Here is a 16,858-nt window from a genome sequence, read left to right on the forward strand (position 1 = left end):
AAATTCATGAAAGATTAAAGCATGGAAGGCTCCGTGCTTCCAGAAGCATAGTAGCCTTACTCTAATAATATATACATATAGAATTGAGCTTCTATGCTTTTAAAAGTACAAGATTATTGGTACTTGTAGATTTTTTGTCATTAGATTAAGAAATGTACGATTAGGATAATGTGGAACCTCTAAGGTTTAGTGGGTGATTAGTTGAATAGTATGATCTAATGGGTGGAAATGATCAAAAGGGTAAATTTAACCGTAAAAAATTTATAAGTATCAAGTACTTGGTGTTTTTCCAAGCACCATAGTCGGACTGTATACATATATATAGAACAAAGTTACTATACTATTAATAACACAAAATCATTAGTGCTATTAGATTAGATTAGTGCGGTTAGAATAATAGTGGTTCCTTAAAGTTGAGGGGGTGGTAGGTTGAATAATATAACCTAACGGCCAACGGGTGGAAATGGTCAAAGAGGTAGTTCTAAAAATGGAAAACTCGACAACACCAAGTGCTTGATACTATTGATAATGTAGTAGCTGAACTTGATAGCATCAAGCGCTTGATACAGTTAGAATGATAGTAGTCCCCTAGAATTGAGTTGATGGTTGATTGAATAATATGATCTAACGGGTAGAAATGGTCAAAGCAGTAGATCTAATGGCCGAAAACTTATGAATACAAAATGGTTAATACTCATAAGAATATAGTAGTTGGACTCTATATATAATATTTAGTATATTTTAAGTAAAACTATAAAGTATTTATCTGAACTATAAACTATTTTGATTCAGCTACCTAGTCTTTCAAATTTTTATGTTTACTATCCCACTTTTCAATTTGTTTGATTTGAGTAAGTCATCGATACTTTGATTTTAAAATTTGAATGCGTCGTTTATTACAGATTTAGTTAGTGTACCTCATTCAATTTTTAAAATATAAATTTATTAAAATAAATAATTATTTTAAATTTTAAAATTAAAATATTATTGACATATTTAGATTTAGATCGAATAAATTAAAATATTATATAGTCAACTCAAAATAATTTATAATTTAGATAAATTTGTATATTATTTTTTACTGAAGATCGTAACCGGTAAGGTTGCAGAATACTTAGACGGGCTTTTGTTAGGCTCTTTACTCTGAGTCCAAAAACAGGTTGACCGGGTACAACCCGTCACAAGAGACTCACAACAACTTAACGAGGAAGAAAGATTAAATTGCACTGCGGTCCCCAACCTTCTGAACAGTTATTTAGTCCTCAGATTTTCAATTTTAGAATTATAAATTTTGAACTCTCTCTCTCTCTCAAAAAAGAAAAAAAAAGACTTATATTTGTTGAGCATTTGTTAAAAGCATGTTTGTAATTAGAGAGAAAAATATTGCCTATACTAGTGCAGTTATATACCGTAGATTTATTGGTTCGTTTTTTTATCTCATATTTTAGCCTGAGTTAATATTTTTTATATTTAAAATTAAATAATTATAGTAAAAGCATGAAATGGATGAAAACTTAATTTGTATGAAAATACAAATAAACTAAGTAAAATGATAAATTTTTACTACTAAAATAAATTATGCTTAAAAATTTAATGACCAAAAATAAAATACTATTAAAATATGCAAGTTTGAGAACCAATATGAAAGCTAGCAGAGGGAGTATGGTGAGAATTGAAATAAAAAGTTATTAAAATTTAGGGACTAAATAAATTTATTTTTAGAATTTTTGCAATGTAAAATTTGTTGGTTTGAGAACCAAAATAAAATAGAGTCAAAGTTGAAGGACTAACAATGCGATTTACCCGAGGAAGAAATCTACGCCGTTAACGAAGGACAAATGGACGGATGAGATGATGTCTCGTAGTGCGTTGCAAAATGAAATGATCGACACTTAAAAGTAACAACAAAAAAAAAAAAAAAAATCCTCTCCTTATATAAGAATAGCAACCGCTCACGCTTCTTCTCTCTCTCCTCTCTCTCTCTCTCCAACGCTTCCCAACTCCACCACTCTCCTCCCTAATTCCCTTCCTTTTTGGTTTAATTTTGGTTTATATTTCCTTTCATTTGTGTTTGATCTCTTAATTCGTCGACATCACTCGGAAAAATCCGTAGAAAAATTAGACAAGGTGTTCAGGTAAAGGAGAATTGGGTTTTTTTTTTTTTTTTATACGATGTAGCTTCTTTGGGCACTTTTCTGGTGGTTTGGATCGAATCCGCGAGAAACCGTGTTGGAAAAATTGTATTTTTTGCATTAATCTTGTTGTTTTTGGCTAGATTTGTTGTGATTTTGGTGTTGACCTTGCATGATTGTTGGTTTGGGTTGCTGATCAATCTGATTGACCCGAGTTCAAAAACTTTCTTTAGGTTTTACGTCGAATTTTCTTGTTGATTTGATGAGTTTTGATGCTTCTATTTGTACAAATAAGTGGGTGATTACGTGTGAATTAGTTTGGTTTAGGAGAGTGTTGTAGACTATTTAACTTTACCAATTTACCATTTTACCTTTTACTTTCTAATTATGAGTTGTACAACAAAAACTTGTTGGTAAAAGTTGGGGTTTTAGTGATTTGGTAGACTAAAATTGGGGATTTAGATTAGATTGTAGGGTATTTATGTGTTAGATTTCCTGCATGAGGATGTTCATATGTACTGATCTTTGCACGAAGATCTTACGTGGGCCGAAACGTGTTCATTTCTATCAATTTGTCGGTACCCGAGTACCGTTTAAAGAGAAAATAATTTTGGGCGGCAGTTGTGTTCTTTGTGGGTTGAAACGTGTTCATTTCTGCCGACTTGTTGGTACCCGCGTACTGTTTAAAGAGCAAAGAATTTTGGGAAGCAATTGTGATATGTTTATGAAAAGGGGAGAGTTAAGACAACTTTTTAGTGGAATTATATATATAAAGATCAAATATTGCAAACTGCTAAGAGATTACAAGATCTGTTACCTTTTCTATCTAGTGATTGTCGGTTTTGTAGCTTCCTGCTGCTAATTTGACGGTGTGGTATAATACTTAATCAAGGTTAGTTTGTCGATTTTCTGTATAGTTCACTACGTATAAGTTGAGAAAGGAGCATTCAGTATTCAATAGATATCGGCCATTGTTCTTGTCTTCAGTCTGGAGGTGATTCTTTTTATATTGGAATAATTATTTCTTCTTTTCCTTAATTGTTTTCGATCTCTATAATGTTAGAGGTATGTGAATTATTGCATAGCAATAATGGCCAATAATAGGTACATCTATTTCTCTATTTAGCCTTGTGCAGATGAGTTAAAACCAATGCTTTTGGTACTTACATGATTGCGGTGGCAACATATCTGATTGCATCAACATGGCATAATAAGACTGTATAAGGTTGATTTGAAACCGACGTGACCCCTTGTTGGGTTGAGTAGACTTGACTCGAAGCTAATATGTGGGTAAACAGGGGGGCCTACACCCGCCTGCGATAAATGACTGGGTTTTAACTGGCTTAACCAACTATGAACCTGTACATTTTCCAAACAGGCTTTTGTATTAGCTCCATCAATGGCATCAAGCTACTGCCAAGGATAGTCACGCTCTGGTAAAGTAGAGGATGAAATAAATGCGAAGAGAGATAGGAAGAAATAAAACAGTAAAGAAGAAAGCATGAAAAAGAAAGAGAGGATTTGGGGTGCCATGACCTGTGCGGTTGATAACTCTCAGACAGAACCCAAACTGACTTGCTAGTGAGCCAAATGATCTTGACCTTCGCAGACTGGTATACCCCATATCTCATGTTAACTGATATGTACATGGGTCAGGTTGACCAGTGATGTCTTGGTTGAGATTTCTTCCTACAGATCTAATGTTAGCCTTCTATAGAAAACTTGCTCTATGTTGTCTTCTTGCCTTCTTCTTTCTTAGTCAATACTTTGTAGTTTTGGTCCAAAGCCGAACTATACATTGATATTAAAGGCATGAATAGAGATGATTTGCAAGGATATGAATTTTGTTGTGTAGATACTAGTGACTAGGCTCTAACAGTGCAGGAACAGTTAGACATATTGGACAGCAATAAGATTTCCTAGTATAGTATCTTCAGGACATGTCTAGAAGCTTTGACTTGAGAACTGAAATAGCAGAGAATGATGATCAGTTAAATGTTCGGACTATGCACATCTTTTAGAACTAATGATGCGCAGGATGTCCACAGTTGTACGTGATATGCCATTTGATACAAATGGATACACACGGGTGTAATATTGGTGACTTAGTATCTTAATCAGAATGGAGTCATTCTGTGGTCCAGAAAATGAAGGGGCAATTTTTTCATTGTTTTTTCCTTTATTTTTATTTTATTTAATTTTTTTGGCCTAAGTTCCATTATTTTAATTATGGATGCGTTGTATTATTTTGGGAAGTGTGTAGACATCTTGCAGAAGTTTTTGTTTTCCTTTAACAGTTAATCAGAGTTGTCACTGATTTGAATCCAGAGCTCTAACAATTTTTGTGCTGTGGAAATCTGGGCCTAAACTTTTGACACATGGGTTTTCAGCTTTGAGGTGTGGAGGTATGTTAAGGAGAAAATGATAGTCACTTGTTTATATTTTCATTGCTATGGAAACCGTGTTGTATCTTATGGCTGACCGTATAAGTAACATTAAATAAAAGAGAGATCCTTATGATTTTTCACCATTATGCTTCAGATTTGATACTTTCTCCTTCATTGCTGGATTCTTTAATTTTCATAAACTTTTTTCCTTTTTGGGGTCATGTATATCTTAAGAAAATAATTTTGCATCCAATCTTTAATGTGCTTTTGTTTTTTAACTTCTTCACTCTCCCTATGTTTATAGTTTGAATCTCTTTTTTTTTTCCAGCAGTAGCTCTTTAACATTATAAATAAAATCTCCTGCAAATGCTATCCAGTTGGACGAGAGGTTTGGTGATTAACACATAAATAGTCATAGGGCTAGTTTTTGCTATCTTGTAGAGAAGAGTTGCTGATTGTGAAACAATGTCGATAGATAGATATTTTATAATCATCTTTTTTTCTTGTTTATCCAGTTCCCTGCCATCCAATTATATTCACCATGAATATAACTAGGTATTGGATGACATCTAACTTGTTGGGTCGGTATTGTTGCATTAAGTGCAGCCACCTGGCGGTGTAGTTGCATTATTAAATGGTTAATTTCCTAATAATACATCTGGTCTGACAGTATTGAAACTTGATGACAGTGCCATATTAGTGACATTTTCTCTGGTAGTTCTATTGCATGCCAGCCCTTGTTTAGAGGTGCCCAAATTCTATTTAAAGCTCAGTAGGCAGGTACAGTCATCTCTCTCAATCATTGCAGTTTTGGCTTAATGACGAAACAACTCTCCAGCATCGGAAGTCCGAAAAGGAGAAAGGTGGTAACTTTTAATGTGCAAAATTGTCTTCCATGTGACTATGTGAAGCAAAAATTAGCCAAAGTTCCAAAAACGAAACAATATTGATTCTTTTTGAAACCTTTTGTTATATTACTTATAATATAAATATAGTTGGGATGTTCTGCGCTATTTTGGACTTGATCTTGCCTTAGCATTTTGAGCTCCAGTTATAATAGTGCCTCTATTATTATTCCCTAGTTCTGTATGATCTATATGGAGGCAGGATCATCGAGTAGTGTTTTCTCTGGCTATGTTCGCAGTACGGGAATACTGTTAGTTTGTTCCTTGATATGTAACATGTGCAACCTCTGTATAAAAAGGTCATAGCATGAGTTTGTAGAATGAGTGAATTGGGCCTCTCCTTATTTTCTGTCATACTTTCCATCTTTGCGTGTTCTATTCTTGATAATTTCCCTTTCTTTCCCTTTTATTATAATTTCTTTGCGTGTTCTTTTCTTGATGATTTCCCTTTCTTTCCCTTTTATTATAATTTTCTTATGACTATTAATAGCTTTGATCATTTGTTTTGTATAACAATTTTTCTTTCCTCGTGTGGATTTCAAGTTTGATCAACCGGTAGATCTTATTGGTAACATAACCTAAATTCCTTTATTCCGTATTATTTATGCAAGGTAAACTCTCATTACTAGTGAGGGAAATGGCTGGACGAGTTGCTTCCTCTCAAGCCACCGACGCATTTGAGTACATGTTGCTTGAGGGAGACCCTGATCATCTTAGTACTGTTTTCTCTACCCCAAATAGGATAAGCCCATGGATTGATCCAACTATGCTGAAACTGAAGCATCGAATAGGGCGGGGTCCTTTTGGGGATGTTTGGATAGCAACTCATCACCACCTCACTGAAGATGAGAGTCGCTTTTATGAAGTTGCTGTGAAGATGTTATATCCTATTAAAGATGATCAGCTCCAGGTTTTCTCGGCCAGGTTTGATGAAATATTCTGCAAATGCCAAGGGGTAGAGAGTGTTTGCTTTTTGCATGGTATATCAATCCAAAATGGAAGGGTAAGCTTTCTGGTAAAATTTGGCATCTTGTGCGTTTCAATTTCACCTCGAAGTTATTTCATCTGTGTCAGAGTATTCTTATGATATACTGGATATTTGGTCACTTTTTCAGGTTTGCATAGCAATGAAATTTTATGAGGGATCAGTTGGAGATAAAATGGCTCGTCTTAAAGGTGGAAGGCTACCACTATCTGATGCCTTAAGGTATTGCATAGGTCAAACATTAATGCTACCTTTTAATTTAACAAAGCATATTGTGCTAACATGCTACACGCCGATGAGTACTGAAACATGGAAGGGCTCTGAGTTGAGCAATGTGATCATGTTGTGTGTTGGTGAGGCACATTCCATTCCATCGGTCACTCGACATAGCTTTTTATATGTGCTTTGTTGCTCTTTCATGCCTCAGCAAATTAAATCCTCGCTTTCACATGATATGCACAATTTGGGTAAAATCCATTGATGGTCTCTGTGCCTTTGAACAAAATTGCCACTGTCCCTGAAATTTTAACTTAAACGATTAATCTCTGTACTTTCCTATAGTTTGCAATCACAACCCTGTTATTTCACATGCTCAGCATGTGATGCTTTTTTCATAATTCATGTAATGGTCATCTGAAACCTGTTCCATGTAAATATGAATAGGGAACGTATTTAACGAAAAGAGGAGTCATCGTGATAATGTGAAGTAGCGGATGCTAGAGTTTTTGAATGACTAATAAATGCCAAGTGTGATATTGCAAAATGAAGGGAAATTTTGGGAATAAATTGTTTATGTGAAAAGTTCACTGACTAAGTTGCAATATCACAAAAAGTACATGATCTATGCGTCTGTTTTACTTGAAGAACTGTGCATTCTCAGTATGTGGTGTATTTGTTTCTTTGTAGGTATGGTTCTGATTTGGCTCAGGGAGTATTGGATCTCCACTCTAAAGGATTACTGGTCCTTAATCTTAAGCCATGCAACTTCCTTCTTGACGAAAATGACCGTGCAGTTCTTGGAGATTTTGGGGTTCCATCTTTGCTTCTTGGGCTTTCACTGCCGAGCCCAGACCTGGTTCATAGGCTCGGGACACCAAATTACATGGCTCCAGAACAATGGAAACCTAAGATTAGGGGTCCTATAAGTTTCGAGACTGATTCATGGGGATTTGGCTGCAGCATTGTGGAGATGTTGAGTGGTGTACAGCCTTGGCGCGGCAAGTCTCCTGATGAAATCTATCATTTGGTTGCGATAAAGAAAGAAAGGCCAAACATACCGAGCGGGTTACCTCGTGAGGTCGAAGATGTTCTTGTCGGTTGCTTCGAGTATGACTTGCGTAATCGCCCTCAGATGACCGATATATTGCGTGCATTTCAAAGGTATGTATGAAGTCTTTAGGTATCACTGCTATGTGTTTAGTAGTTTCAGCATATTGGAAGTTTTTATAGTTGCCAGTAGTTAATAGTAGGTTGTACTACCGAGTGCATCTACTTGAATGGTGCTTTTATTTTCTTTATTTAGCCAGAGTTATCTTGTTGGACATATTTTGCTTCACTACTTTCATTATGTAATATGAGGAGCGGGATTACGACAACTCTTAGTTTCAGGAAGTTCTTCGATCTCATTCCAGTTAGTTAAGACGCCATGCAAATCTTGGATATTTGCAATTTACATGCTAGCATAATATAAACTTGTTTGTATAACATGTAGAAAGAAATATAAATGCATTGGTGCCTCAATTAGCTATTGTTTCTTCTCGAAAAAGCGATTGTTTTTCCTTTATTTCTATTTTCCCGTCTTGTTAGTAGATAAAGAAACGTTTGTTGCCATGGATAGTATGCCTTTTGTGAAGATCAAAATTTTCTGTGGGTATCTGATGCAAAATCGTAGCGAGAATAGCATGAAAGCAGCCAATGCTGCTGCAATAAGTGTGCTCAGGTATAAGGGGCTCTCCGGCAAAAGAAATTTTCCCTTGAACCGACAGGTATACTTCCATTTGAGATACATCTTTGATTGACCAAGCATGTGCACTAGTGATGCTTCTCTTGCAGTATATGAGTGACAAAAATTTGCCCAACCCTGTTGCATGCTTAGACATAGTTGAAAGGGAAGTCGATGAGTGAGAGATGTCTGTCAACTCGTTTGAGTGCTAGGAATGAGCTAATGTCATAGTCTAAAGGGTGATATTGGATTTTGAAAGAGCATTCTTATGCAGTTACAGATAGACTGAATTGCATCATTGAAAGCTAACTGTTCGTTGTGCTTTTTCAGCTGCAAAGATGCAGATCACAGCAACAATAACTGGAGCGATCCCGAAAGCCAGACAACAAACAACGTAAGCCGTGCAAGTTACACTGACTGGTCCCTCTTGAAGGACCGCTTTCAAGTGGGCGATGTGGTCCGCTCAAGAAAGCCCAAGAACTCCTGCAGACCCGAAAGCATGGAGATCCCGGAAGGAACCATAGTCGGCATGGAAACTAATAATGAAAATCGCGACAGCTTCATTCTAGTTAGGGTCCATGGATTCCATGACCCATTGAGAGTCCACTCCTCAACAGTGGAAAGAGTAACTTATGGTTTCTCCCCCGGTGACTGGGTAAGGCTAAAAGAAGAGGACAAGAAGAAATCTCAAGTGGGTATTCTTCACAGCATCGATCGTGATGGTACGGTAGCAGTAGGTTTGATTGGAATGGAGACTCTTTGGAAAGGGCGCTATTCGGAGCTTCAAATGGCCAAATCCTATTGTGTTGGTCAGTTCTTGAGGATTAAAGCTAGCATATCGAGCCCAAGGTTTGAGTGGCCGCGTAAAAGAGGCGGAGCTTGGGCCACAGGGAGGATCTCGCAAATACTCGCAAATGGGTGCCTTGTGGTGAAATTCCCCGGAAAGTTTACCCTTGGAGAAGATTATACCTTTTTAGCCGACCCTTCGGAGGTTGAGGTGGTGAGCTTCGATACCTGCGAGGGTCTTGTGAAGAAGTACCAGCACCTTGAGGACTTCCACTGGGCCGTTAGGCCTTTGGTCATTGCTCTAGGTTTGTTCACAGCATTGAAAGTGGGAATATTTGTGGGGAAGAGCGTGGGGAGGTCGAAGAAAACGAGGAAGGTCGCGAACATCTCTGAGCATGGGGGTGAGCAGCAGCAGCAGCAGCAGCAGGAGGGGCAAAAGGGGGGAAATGCGGCGTGGCTACCCCCGTCGGTGGCGAACGTGCTTTTCAGAGAAGGCGCGCCGCCTCCTAGTCGGTAAATCTATAACAAAGAAAATTCTAGACTTTGCACTGTTGCTTATAAACATTAAGTACTCAGTGGATGTGTATATAGCTGGGGGCTTAAAACCATAGGGATCTTCTCTTTTGGCTGTTTGTATATAATACTTAACTTTAAATATTAACCGTTGCTTGTCGGGAAAAAAAAAAACTTATTTTAATTGATCTTCTGGAATCCCAAATGCTGTCTGTCGTATGTTTATATGGCTGAGGTGGCGTTAGGTATATGTTTTGGGTGCGCCAACGTCAAAATGCTGGCCCGTGTGAGCCGGAACTCAGCAAGGTGTTTGGCGATTATATCAGGTGGAATGTGGTTTTGGCGAAAGCATCCTGGGGATTGCTTTTGCGATCACAGTTCGTGCTCCCAAACAGCCCTTGGTAGTTCTTAAATTTTTTTCTCTTATGCGCTTGTAAGTTATATTCAGAGTTTTACGTGCAGTGCTTCATCTTTTGATTGGTTATATGCGATTTTTTTTTCTTTTCCCTTGTTTTTTGTACTGTGTTATTATTCCTTGAAATGAAAGTCATAAAGTTTGTATAGTGCTGAGTTTTGCGTACGGAGGGTTTTTTTATGACCCTAATAAGTAGCTTAATAATAGTATGAGAAGGCTGACATGTTTGGTAGAGCGGCCTAAATATTTTGAAAGCGTAGGTTATTTCTTTTCTTCTTTCTTTTCTTTTTTTTGGTTTGAAACTTTATATAGGATCTGATCTGGTCCTATGTTATGGAGATTGTAATGCCCATTGTCCATGGAGTAGTTGTAATTTTGCTCTGATGCGCTTTCTTGAAGTTGTCTACTGAGAAATTTCAAATTTCTAACATAATTTCTGACATTCTCAACTTAACAAAGCTTTATATTGAGGTTTCAAAGTATGACAATATGATTCTATCACTAGAATTTGTCCACGACATTGATTTTTGAATGGATTTATAACTCTTATAATATTAGTATCATTACAAACTTAATGCGGTCTCGAACGGAAGGATTCGAACCTCCGCCTTGAAATTTGAAACAAGAGGCAGTCGAAGAACCTTAGAATCAGTTACTAGTTGAACAGGAGATGAGGACCAGAGAAATTATGAATAACCAAAACGCTCAACTTCATATAAAAGTATACAACTCTACTAGTTGCTACTGGAGTGCAGAGAGACTGCTTTACAATCTGAAATCTCATGCTGAGTTTGATAACAAAGAAAAAAAGAATGGTTGCAAACCCTCTGAAAGACCGAAACAGTATGAGACAAACATTGTTGTAATAACAAGAATCGGGAAATCACTCTCTTTCTCTTGTTTCTAACTCTTGTATGTACATAAATAAATTACGTCTAATACAAATGTTACCAAACTACACGCATTGCCTCAATTGTTTCCGAAATAGGTGGTACATTAGCAGTATTGCAATTGTAGCTAGAAAGATGTTAACAGCAAATAAAAAGGGTTCTTCTATGAAGAAGGATTTAAGGCGTTGCTTCAGCATTCTGCATAATGATCTTCGGCGTCAGCTAAAGATGCTAGAACTAGAAATCGAGTGGTGAACCTTTTGACGATGAGGAACAACTCCCGGACGTGGCGTACGAAGTGCCGCTTGAAGCCTCTACCGGAGCTTGATTCAATTGCTCCAGGACCAACGACCTTCGCTTTTGCAGCTTTAAAGAGTATGTAGAAGCCTCTAGTATAAGAGGAACCTGCTTGCCAAGAAAAAGAACAGCATGAACAGAAATCATCAGGAAATGCAATGGTTGCTGCTATCTAATTTACTTCTTAGAGGGAATCGAATTCCAACTGTGAAGATATGTTATCCGAACTATAACTACAAGCGACTCATTTTCCCTATGAAGATCATACCTGTATGTAAATTACACACATACACATATATACCTGGGGGTGGGGGGGGGAGAGAGAGAGAGAGGGAGGAGACGGTGATTCACGGAATGAGCATCAATATTCATGTGAACCACTTCTCCTAAACACTATCTGTTGAAGTATTTTTGCGCTATATCCAATAGTTTGTAAAGCATAGCTAGTGAAAATTGGTGAAGCTTAGCAAAAGAAAAAAGAAAAATGCCCACTTCATCTATACCTGAGTATGACTCTGAGCCACCTTATGCACGTGTAGAAAGCCAAGCATATCTTGATATCCGGTAAGTAGCTTTCCCAAATCCTTGTCCTCATCTGTCAAAAGAAACAAAACAATAGAAAGCTTATACGTTGAGCATAGGGCCACAACACAATCATCAAATCAACTCGAAGGAGTTTTGGCTTACCAGGAATTGCTCTAACAGACAGCAGTGTATCGGCCATGTGCTGCCATCTCTTGGAGAAGGAATGCGAAAGAACTGAAGCCGGGAAAGTAATCACGGCAACTGCATTAGAAGATCGTATCTTTGCTCTCAGAGACCTGATAAAGGAAAGTATATCCCAATCCTACAACGATATTTCACCAGATGTAAATTGATCTACTACACCAAATATCATAAACAAAAGGAGAATGGCTGACCAAAAAGGTTGGACAACCAAGTAAAAACAATAAGAATTGCTAAAGTTGATTTCCATCAGCTCTAGCAATTCAATGGGTGGAAATGATGCCAAAGAAATGAAACCTTACCTTTTCAAAATATCCACACTGTGGTGCACAGAGTGACTGTATTGCAATCCGACCAGCATTTAGGAAGCCACCATCTTTTCTGGATGTTGAGACAAGAAAAAATATATATGGTATTTAGATAAAAGCAAACAAAAAAAAAACTAAAAATTAAAAAATATAGACCACTAAAATAGACATAAATTAAAGCCCTTTGTCCAAATGATTTTGAATCACTTTGAGATGGCTTTTAAAGAATTCTGAACTCAATTTTAAATATTTTTCACAGGGGTCAATAAATCAATCTTGCTTTGTGTTAGTTTGTAACCAACAACAAGGCCCCTCTATAAAAATATTCAATATTTGGTCCTATTACTGAAACAAAAGCAATCAATGGGTGGTTTATGGGAGAATCCTTCAATCAAAGAGGAAAAAAAAATGTCATTGGGAGCAGCAACGAAAGGTCATAATATATTATCATTATCCTCGAGGAAGCAATGAATATATTTTCAGTGTCCTCAAGGAATAGAAGTCACTTTTTTCTCTCTTTTCATGAAATTAAATACAAACTATAGAACTTGCTCATACCGAGGAAGTTTGGATAAAAAGGACGAAACGTGATCATGGAGAATAGCAAGACTGCTGGCATCTTGAATGCTTACACAATCAATTTCTTGGGCATTAAGAAAATGTCTTTCCAGAGGTTTCCGCAGGTCAAAATCATTGCTGTACTCCTGCTCAATGTCTGCAGGACAGTTACTAAGGGTTATTTTCCAGTATATGAAGCAGCAAGATAAAAATTTGCGATAAAAGTAATACGTCTATAATTTAATTTTTACCAATGCCACAGAAGAGGGAACAGAAGTTAGATAACTCCTATGAAAAACTGATTATTTTGTTTGTGGCATGTGGTTACTGCACAGTAGGCAAATAGCATGTACTGAACGTAAGAACTGAGAAGAGACACATCATCTCCAAAATCATCTTGAATAACAGAACAAGAAAATCATTATCACATTTCTTGTCATCTAAATCAGAATCTCTAGAAGATAAATTCACATGCTCTCCAATAAAGGTAACCACAAAAAAAAACATATTTGAGCTGCTGCTACTTTAGCATTCCCAGCTCTAAGGAAGGTTTCTATTTTCTATTTTCCACATGACCGTTGACTTTGGGTTTAAGCAAAAAAAGCTTTGCTCGTCAATCAGAATATTTGAAAGGAACAAAAATACAGCATTGCCGTCTCTAAACTTATCGAACCAGAACAAACTTCAAAAGAGCTATGCTCGAAACACTAATCAACTGCTTGATGTCTCAAAACGTTCAAGGTGTGATATCAACATTATATGGTATAAAAGCACAAAGCCAATGTACGTTAAGAACTTGTCTGCTGATCTGCTCATACTAGATTAATCATGCTTCCTTTAATACCTAGCTAATAGTGCCATTACAGTTGCTCGTGCCTCCTAATTACTCAAAGGAATAGCCTACAAAACACAATGGGATAAATTGCATATCATAATATCCTAATCTACTTTGGGTGGACTTTTATTTATTTGTAACCTCAATCAAAAATCATCTTCAATTTTACTCAAAACCAATGGGTTATTCCTTTGATACAGAATAGCATGATATCAACAAAACAAGTCTGCCAGGTCTAGATTGTGTTAGCAACTTCGTGACAAATGATAGGCCTCCATATACTCGTATGAGTTTATTGACGTTGTTCAGATTCAATTTGAAGACGAATTCTACGAGACCAGGAAAACGATGGATAAGGGTTTGAAGTCCGCACACCTGAATTCACTACATATATAAGGAGATAAGAGTATAAGACCATATTCTTCAATCATGCCACTATCCTCCACTTTCTCTATTGGTTCTACAGCCTTATGCCAGTGTGGTGTATCCAAGTCAAATGCCATTAACAGAACTACAAAGGAAAGAAGCAAATAAGCAAAAATCACATCTGACCTCTGTTCTGAGTCTCCCCAATCTTCTGCTCCCCAAAGTATTTTTTATACTGCCACGCAATCCTCAAATTCTTCTCCTGCAACCCCAACAAAACCAAACATAAGAAACCAATCAATCCATAAACCAAGCCAAATATCATACATCACAGAGAAAGAGGGGGGAGAAAAAGTAAAATCAGCAACCTGATCTTGTGCACTACTATCTGCTCCCGCTGCCCCTCGCCGCTGCCTCTCCTCCTTTGACGAGGCCAAGGAGGAGACCGGAGACGGAAGCGTGCCGAGGAACGCCCTCGGCTCCTTCGATGTCCCCGCAAACAGAAGCGGCTGCCGGTGCATGATGCCCTGTGACATGAAGCTGCGAAGGAGGAGCAGGTGGTGCGGCGCATCAGCATCCTCGATCACCATTACCACTGATCCAAGGAGGAATCCCCCGCCCAGAATCCCTACAATCAAAACATTTGTTAAGACTATTCCTGGGGCCACTTCCTACCAGATCAATCTATTAGACAACACTGTTTCAGAGCCAGCACTAACCACCGTCGGTTCTGAGAGTTCCTAAGTTAAAATTCCCATATCAGTCATTTAGGGGTTGTTTGTACCACCGATTCATAATATTCTAAGAATCCTAAATATTTTCTATTCAAAATGCACAAATTGTCACCATGCAATTCAAGTTGGAAAGATGCAATAGGTTTTGGTGAAGTGGTGAAATCATCCTAGATTCTCAACTAGTTGGCATATCTACAATACCACCGGAGAGGGTGTTTCGTCATTGTCATAGTCCAATGGGGAATGAGCATCTCATTACCAAGAATACACAAGTCTCATGCACCCTCTTTAACCAAATGGCATGATGACAATCTTGTCAATCCAAATGTAAACTGTACAACATTCCTAAAATGTTACAAACCAGTGAGACGAACAAACAACACATTAATGGCATAAGTTCATGTATTCTATTTTTTCCATTATCTTTCCGGTCGGTACATGTGATATGACTCATCCAATCTCCACCATATACATCAGTCGGAGAATTAAGACCATTACTAAGGCTAGAGTTCGAGATTGTGTTCCCAAAAGCATCAGCTTTTATACTTTCCAAGCTCTAAAATAATCCAAAAGTGCTTCTAAATTTTCCCCCTCCGATGTTAGAAAATTGCACTGACAACCACCACCATCGGAGAAGTATGTGGTTAGAATTTCTTACGACTTGCAAACGATAAAAGCAGGTGCTTTTAGCCGCCGCAATACCAAACTGGGCCTAAATCGATATTTGGTAAAAACGTACAGAACTTACCTAAACTATAAATCATTTTGAATCGACCACAAACAACCATTCAAAATTTTAATTTTATTACCCAATCTTTTAATTTGTTTGATTTGAGTCAATCAATAGTACTTTAATTTCAAAATTTAAGCTAATTATTTACTTTAATAAATTTATAACTATAAAAATTAAATTAAATCTGTAAAATAAACAACAGATTCAAATTTTAAAATCAAAGAGCCATCAACAGACTCAAATTAAACAAATTAAAAAAAAATTAGATAATAAAATTAAAATTTTAGAAGGTTGAGCAGCCGACTGAAAATGATCCATGGTTGTGGTAAGTTCGACATGTTTTTACCTCGATTTTTTTAACAAGCAAACTCTGAAATCTGGGAGGAGGAGGAGAAGAAGGGCGGGGTCTAGGGTTTTGCTCACTATCGAGGTCGGGGATCCCGGTAGAGACGAACGCGGTGCCGCCGCCGCCGCCGAGCTTGACGCCGGGGGAGGGAGACTGCTGCGGCGGCGGAGGATGGGGAGAAGGGGAGGAGGGGAGGGCGGCGCGGGAGAAGCTGCTGCTGCTGCTGCTGCTGCTGCTTCGCGAAGCGCCGGGGAGGGAGCCCCTCGCCGCGGCCATGGCGATCGCGACGGGGAATCGCCGGGGTGGTGAAAACGGCGACGGAGTGGAGAAGAGAACGTGAAAACGCGGCGGTTTAAAGGGCAATTCAAGTTGTATTATATGACTATCTGAGTCGCCGATAAACCCTGCGAACTCAGTCTCGTAATGGTAACATAATACGACTCCATGCTTCCAAGTTGTTTTTGATGTTCGGATTTTCGAATCGACGANCATCGAAAACGAGCTGGAAGCACGGAAGGCTCCGTGCTTCCGATAGCATAGTAGCCTCACTCTATATATATATATATATAGAATTGAGCTCCTATATTTTTAAAAGTATCAAGTTATTGGTGCTGGTAGATTTTTTATCATTGAATTAAAAGATGTGCGGTTAGGATGATGTAGGCCCTTTAAGGTTGAGTAGCTGGTTGGTTGAATAGTATAATCTAATGGATGAAAATGATCAAATACGTAGATCTAACGGTAAAAAATTCACAAGCACCAAAAGCTTAGTGCTTTTACAAGCACCATAAATATATAGAGAGAGAGAGAGAGAGAGAGAGAGAGAGAGTTGAGCTAGAATACTCTCAAAAGCACCAAGAGGGTGATGCTTTTGAGTTTTTAACTATTGGATAGAGAGATGTAGGGTTGAAATGATGGTGATAGGTGGTGGTAGGTGAAATAGTATTTGATACAAGGGATATTAGTAATTAAGGAGTAGATCTAAGAGCTAGAAACTTAG

At 37.7% G+C, this 16,858-nt stretch overlaps 2 protein-coding genes across 3 annotated transcripts; one reads left to right on the plus strand and one right to left on the minus strand.

Moving 5' to 3' along the window:
* On the plus strand, positions 1,950-10,110 carry LOC109724718 (E3 ubiquitin-protein ligase KEG). Of its 2 annotated transcripts, none has more exons than XM_020253636.1 (5): positions 1,950-2,135; positions 6,036-6,427; positions 6,540-6,631; positions 7,316-7,789; positions 8,682-10,110. In XM_020253636.1, the coding sequence occupies exons 2-5, from the start codon at positions 6,062-6,064 to the stop codon at positions 9,652-9,654; spliced, it is 1,905 nt and encodes a 634-aa protein (XP_020109225.1). In that variant the 5' UTR covers positions 1,950-2,135; positions 6,036-6,061; the 3' UTR covers positions 9,655-10,110. The 2 variants fall into 2 exon arrangements, with proteins under 2 accessions (XP_020109225.1, XP_020109226.1); XM_020253637.1 differs by lacking the exon at positions 1,950-2,135 and adding an exon at positions 4,461-5,382.
* Positions 10,759-16,259, minus strand: LOC109724567 (elongator complex protein 4). The gene is made up of 8 exons (XM_020253424.1): positions 15,936-16,259; positions 14,414-14,673; positions 14,232-14,307; positions 12,845-13,001; positions 12,281-12,359; positions 11,940-12,099; positions 11,756-11,847; positions 10,759-11,360 (listed from the first exon to the last, which is right to left on the minus strand). The coding sequence occupies exons 1-8, from the start codon at positions 16,132-16,134 to the stop codon at positions 11,193-11,195; spliced, it is 1,191 nt and encodes a 396-aa protein (XP_020109013.1). The 5' UTR covers positions 16,135-16,259; the 3' UTR covers positions 10,759-11,192.

This window comes from Ananas comosus, linkage group 19 (genome assembly GCF_001540865.1).
Source record: "Ananas comosus cultivar F153 linkage group 19, ASM154086v1, whole genome shotgun sequence".
Lineage (NCBI taxonomy): Eukaryota > Viridiplantae > Streptophyta > Magnoliopsida > Poales > Bromeliaceae > Ananas > Ananas comosus.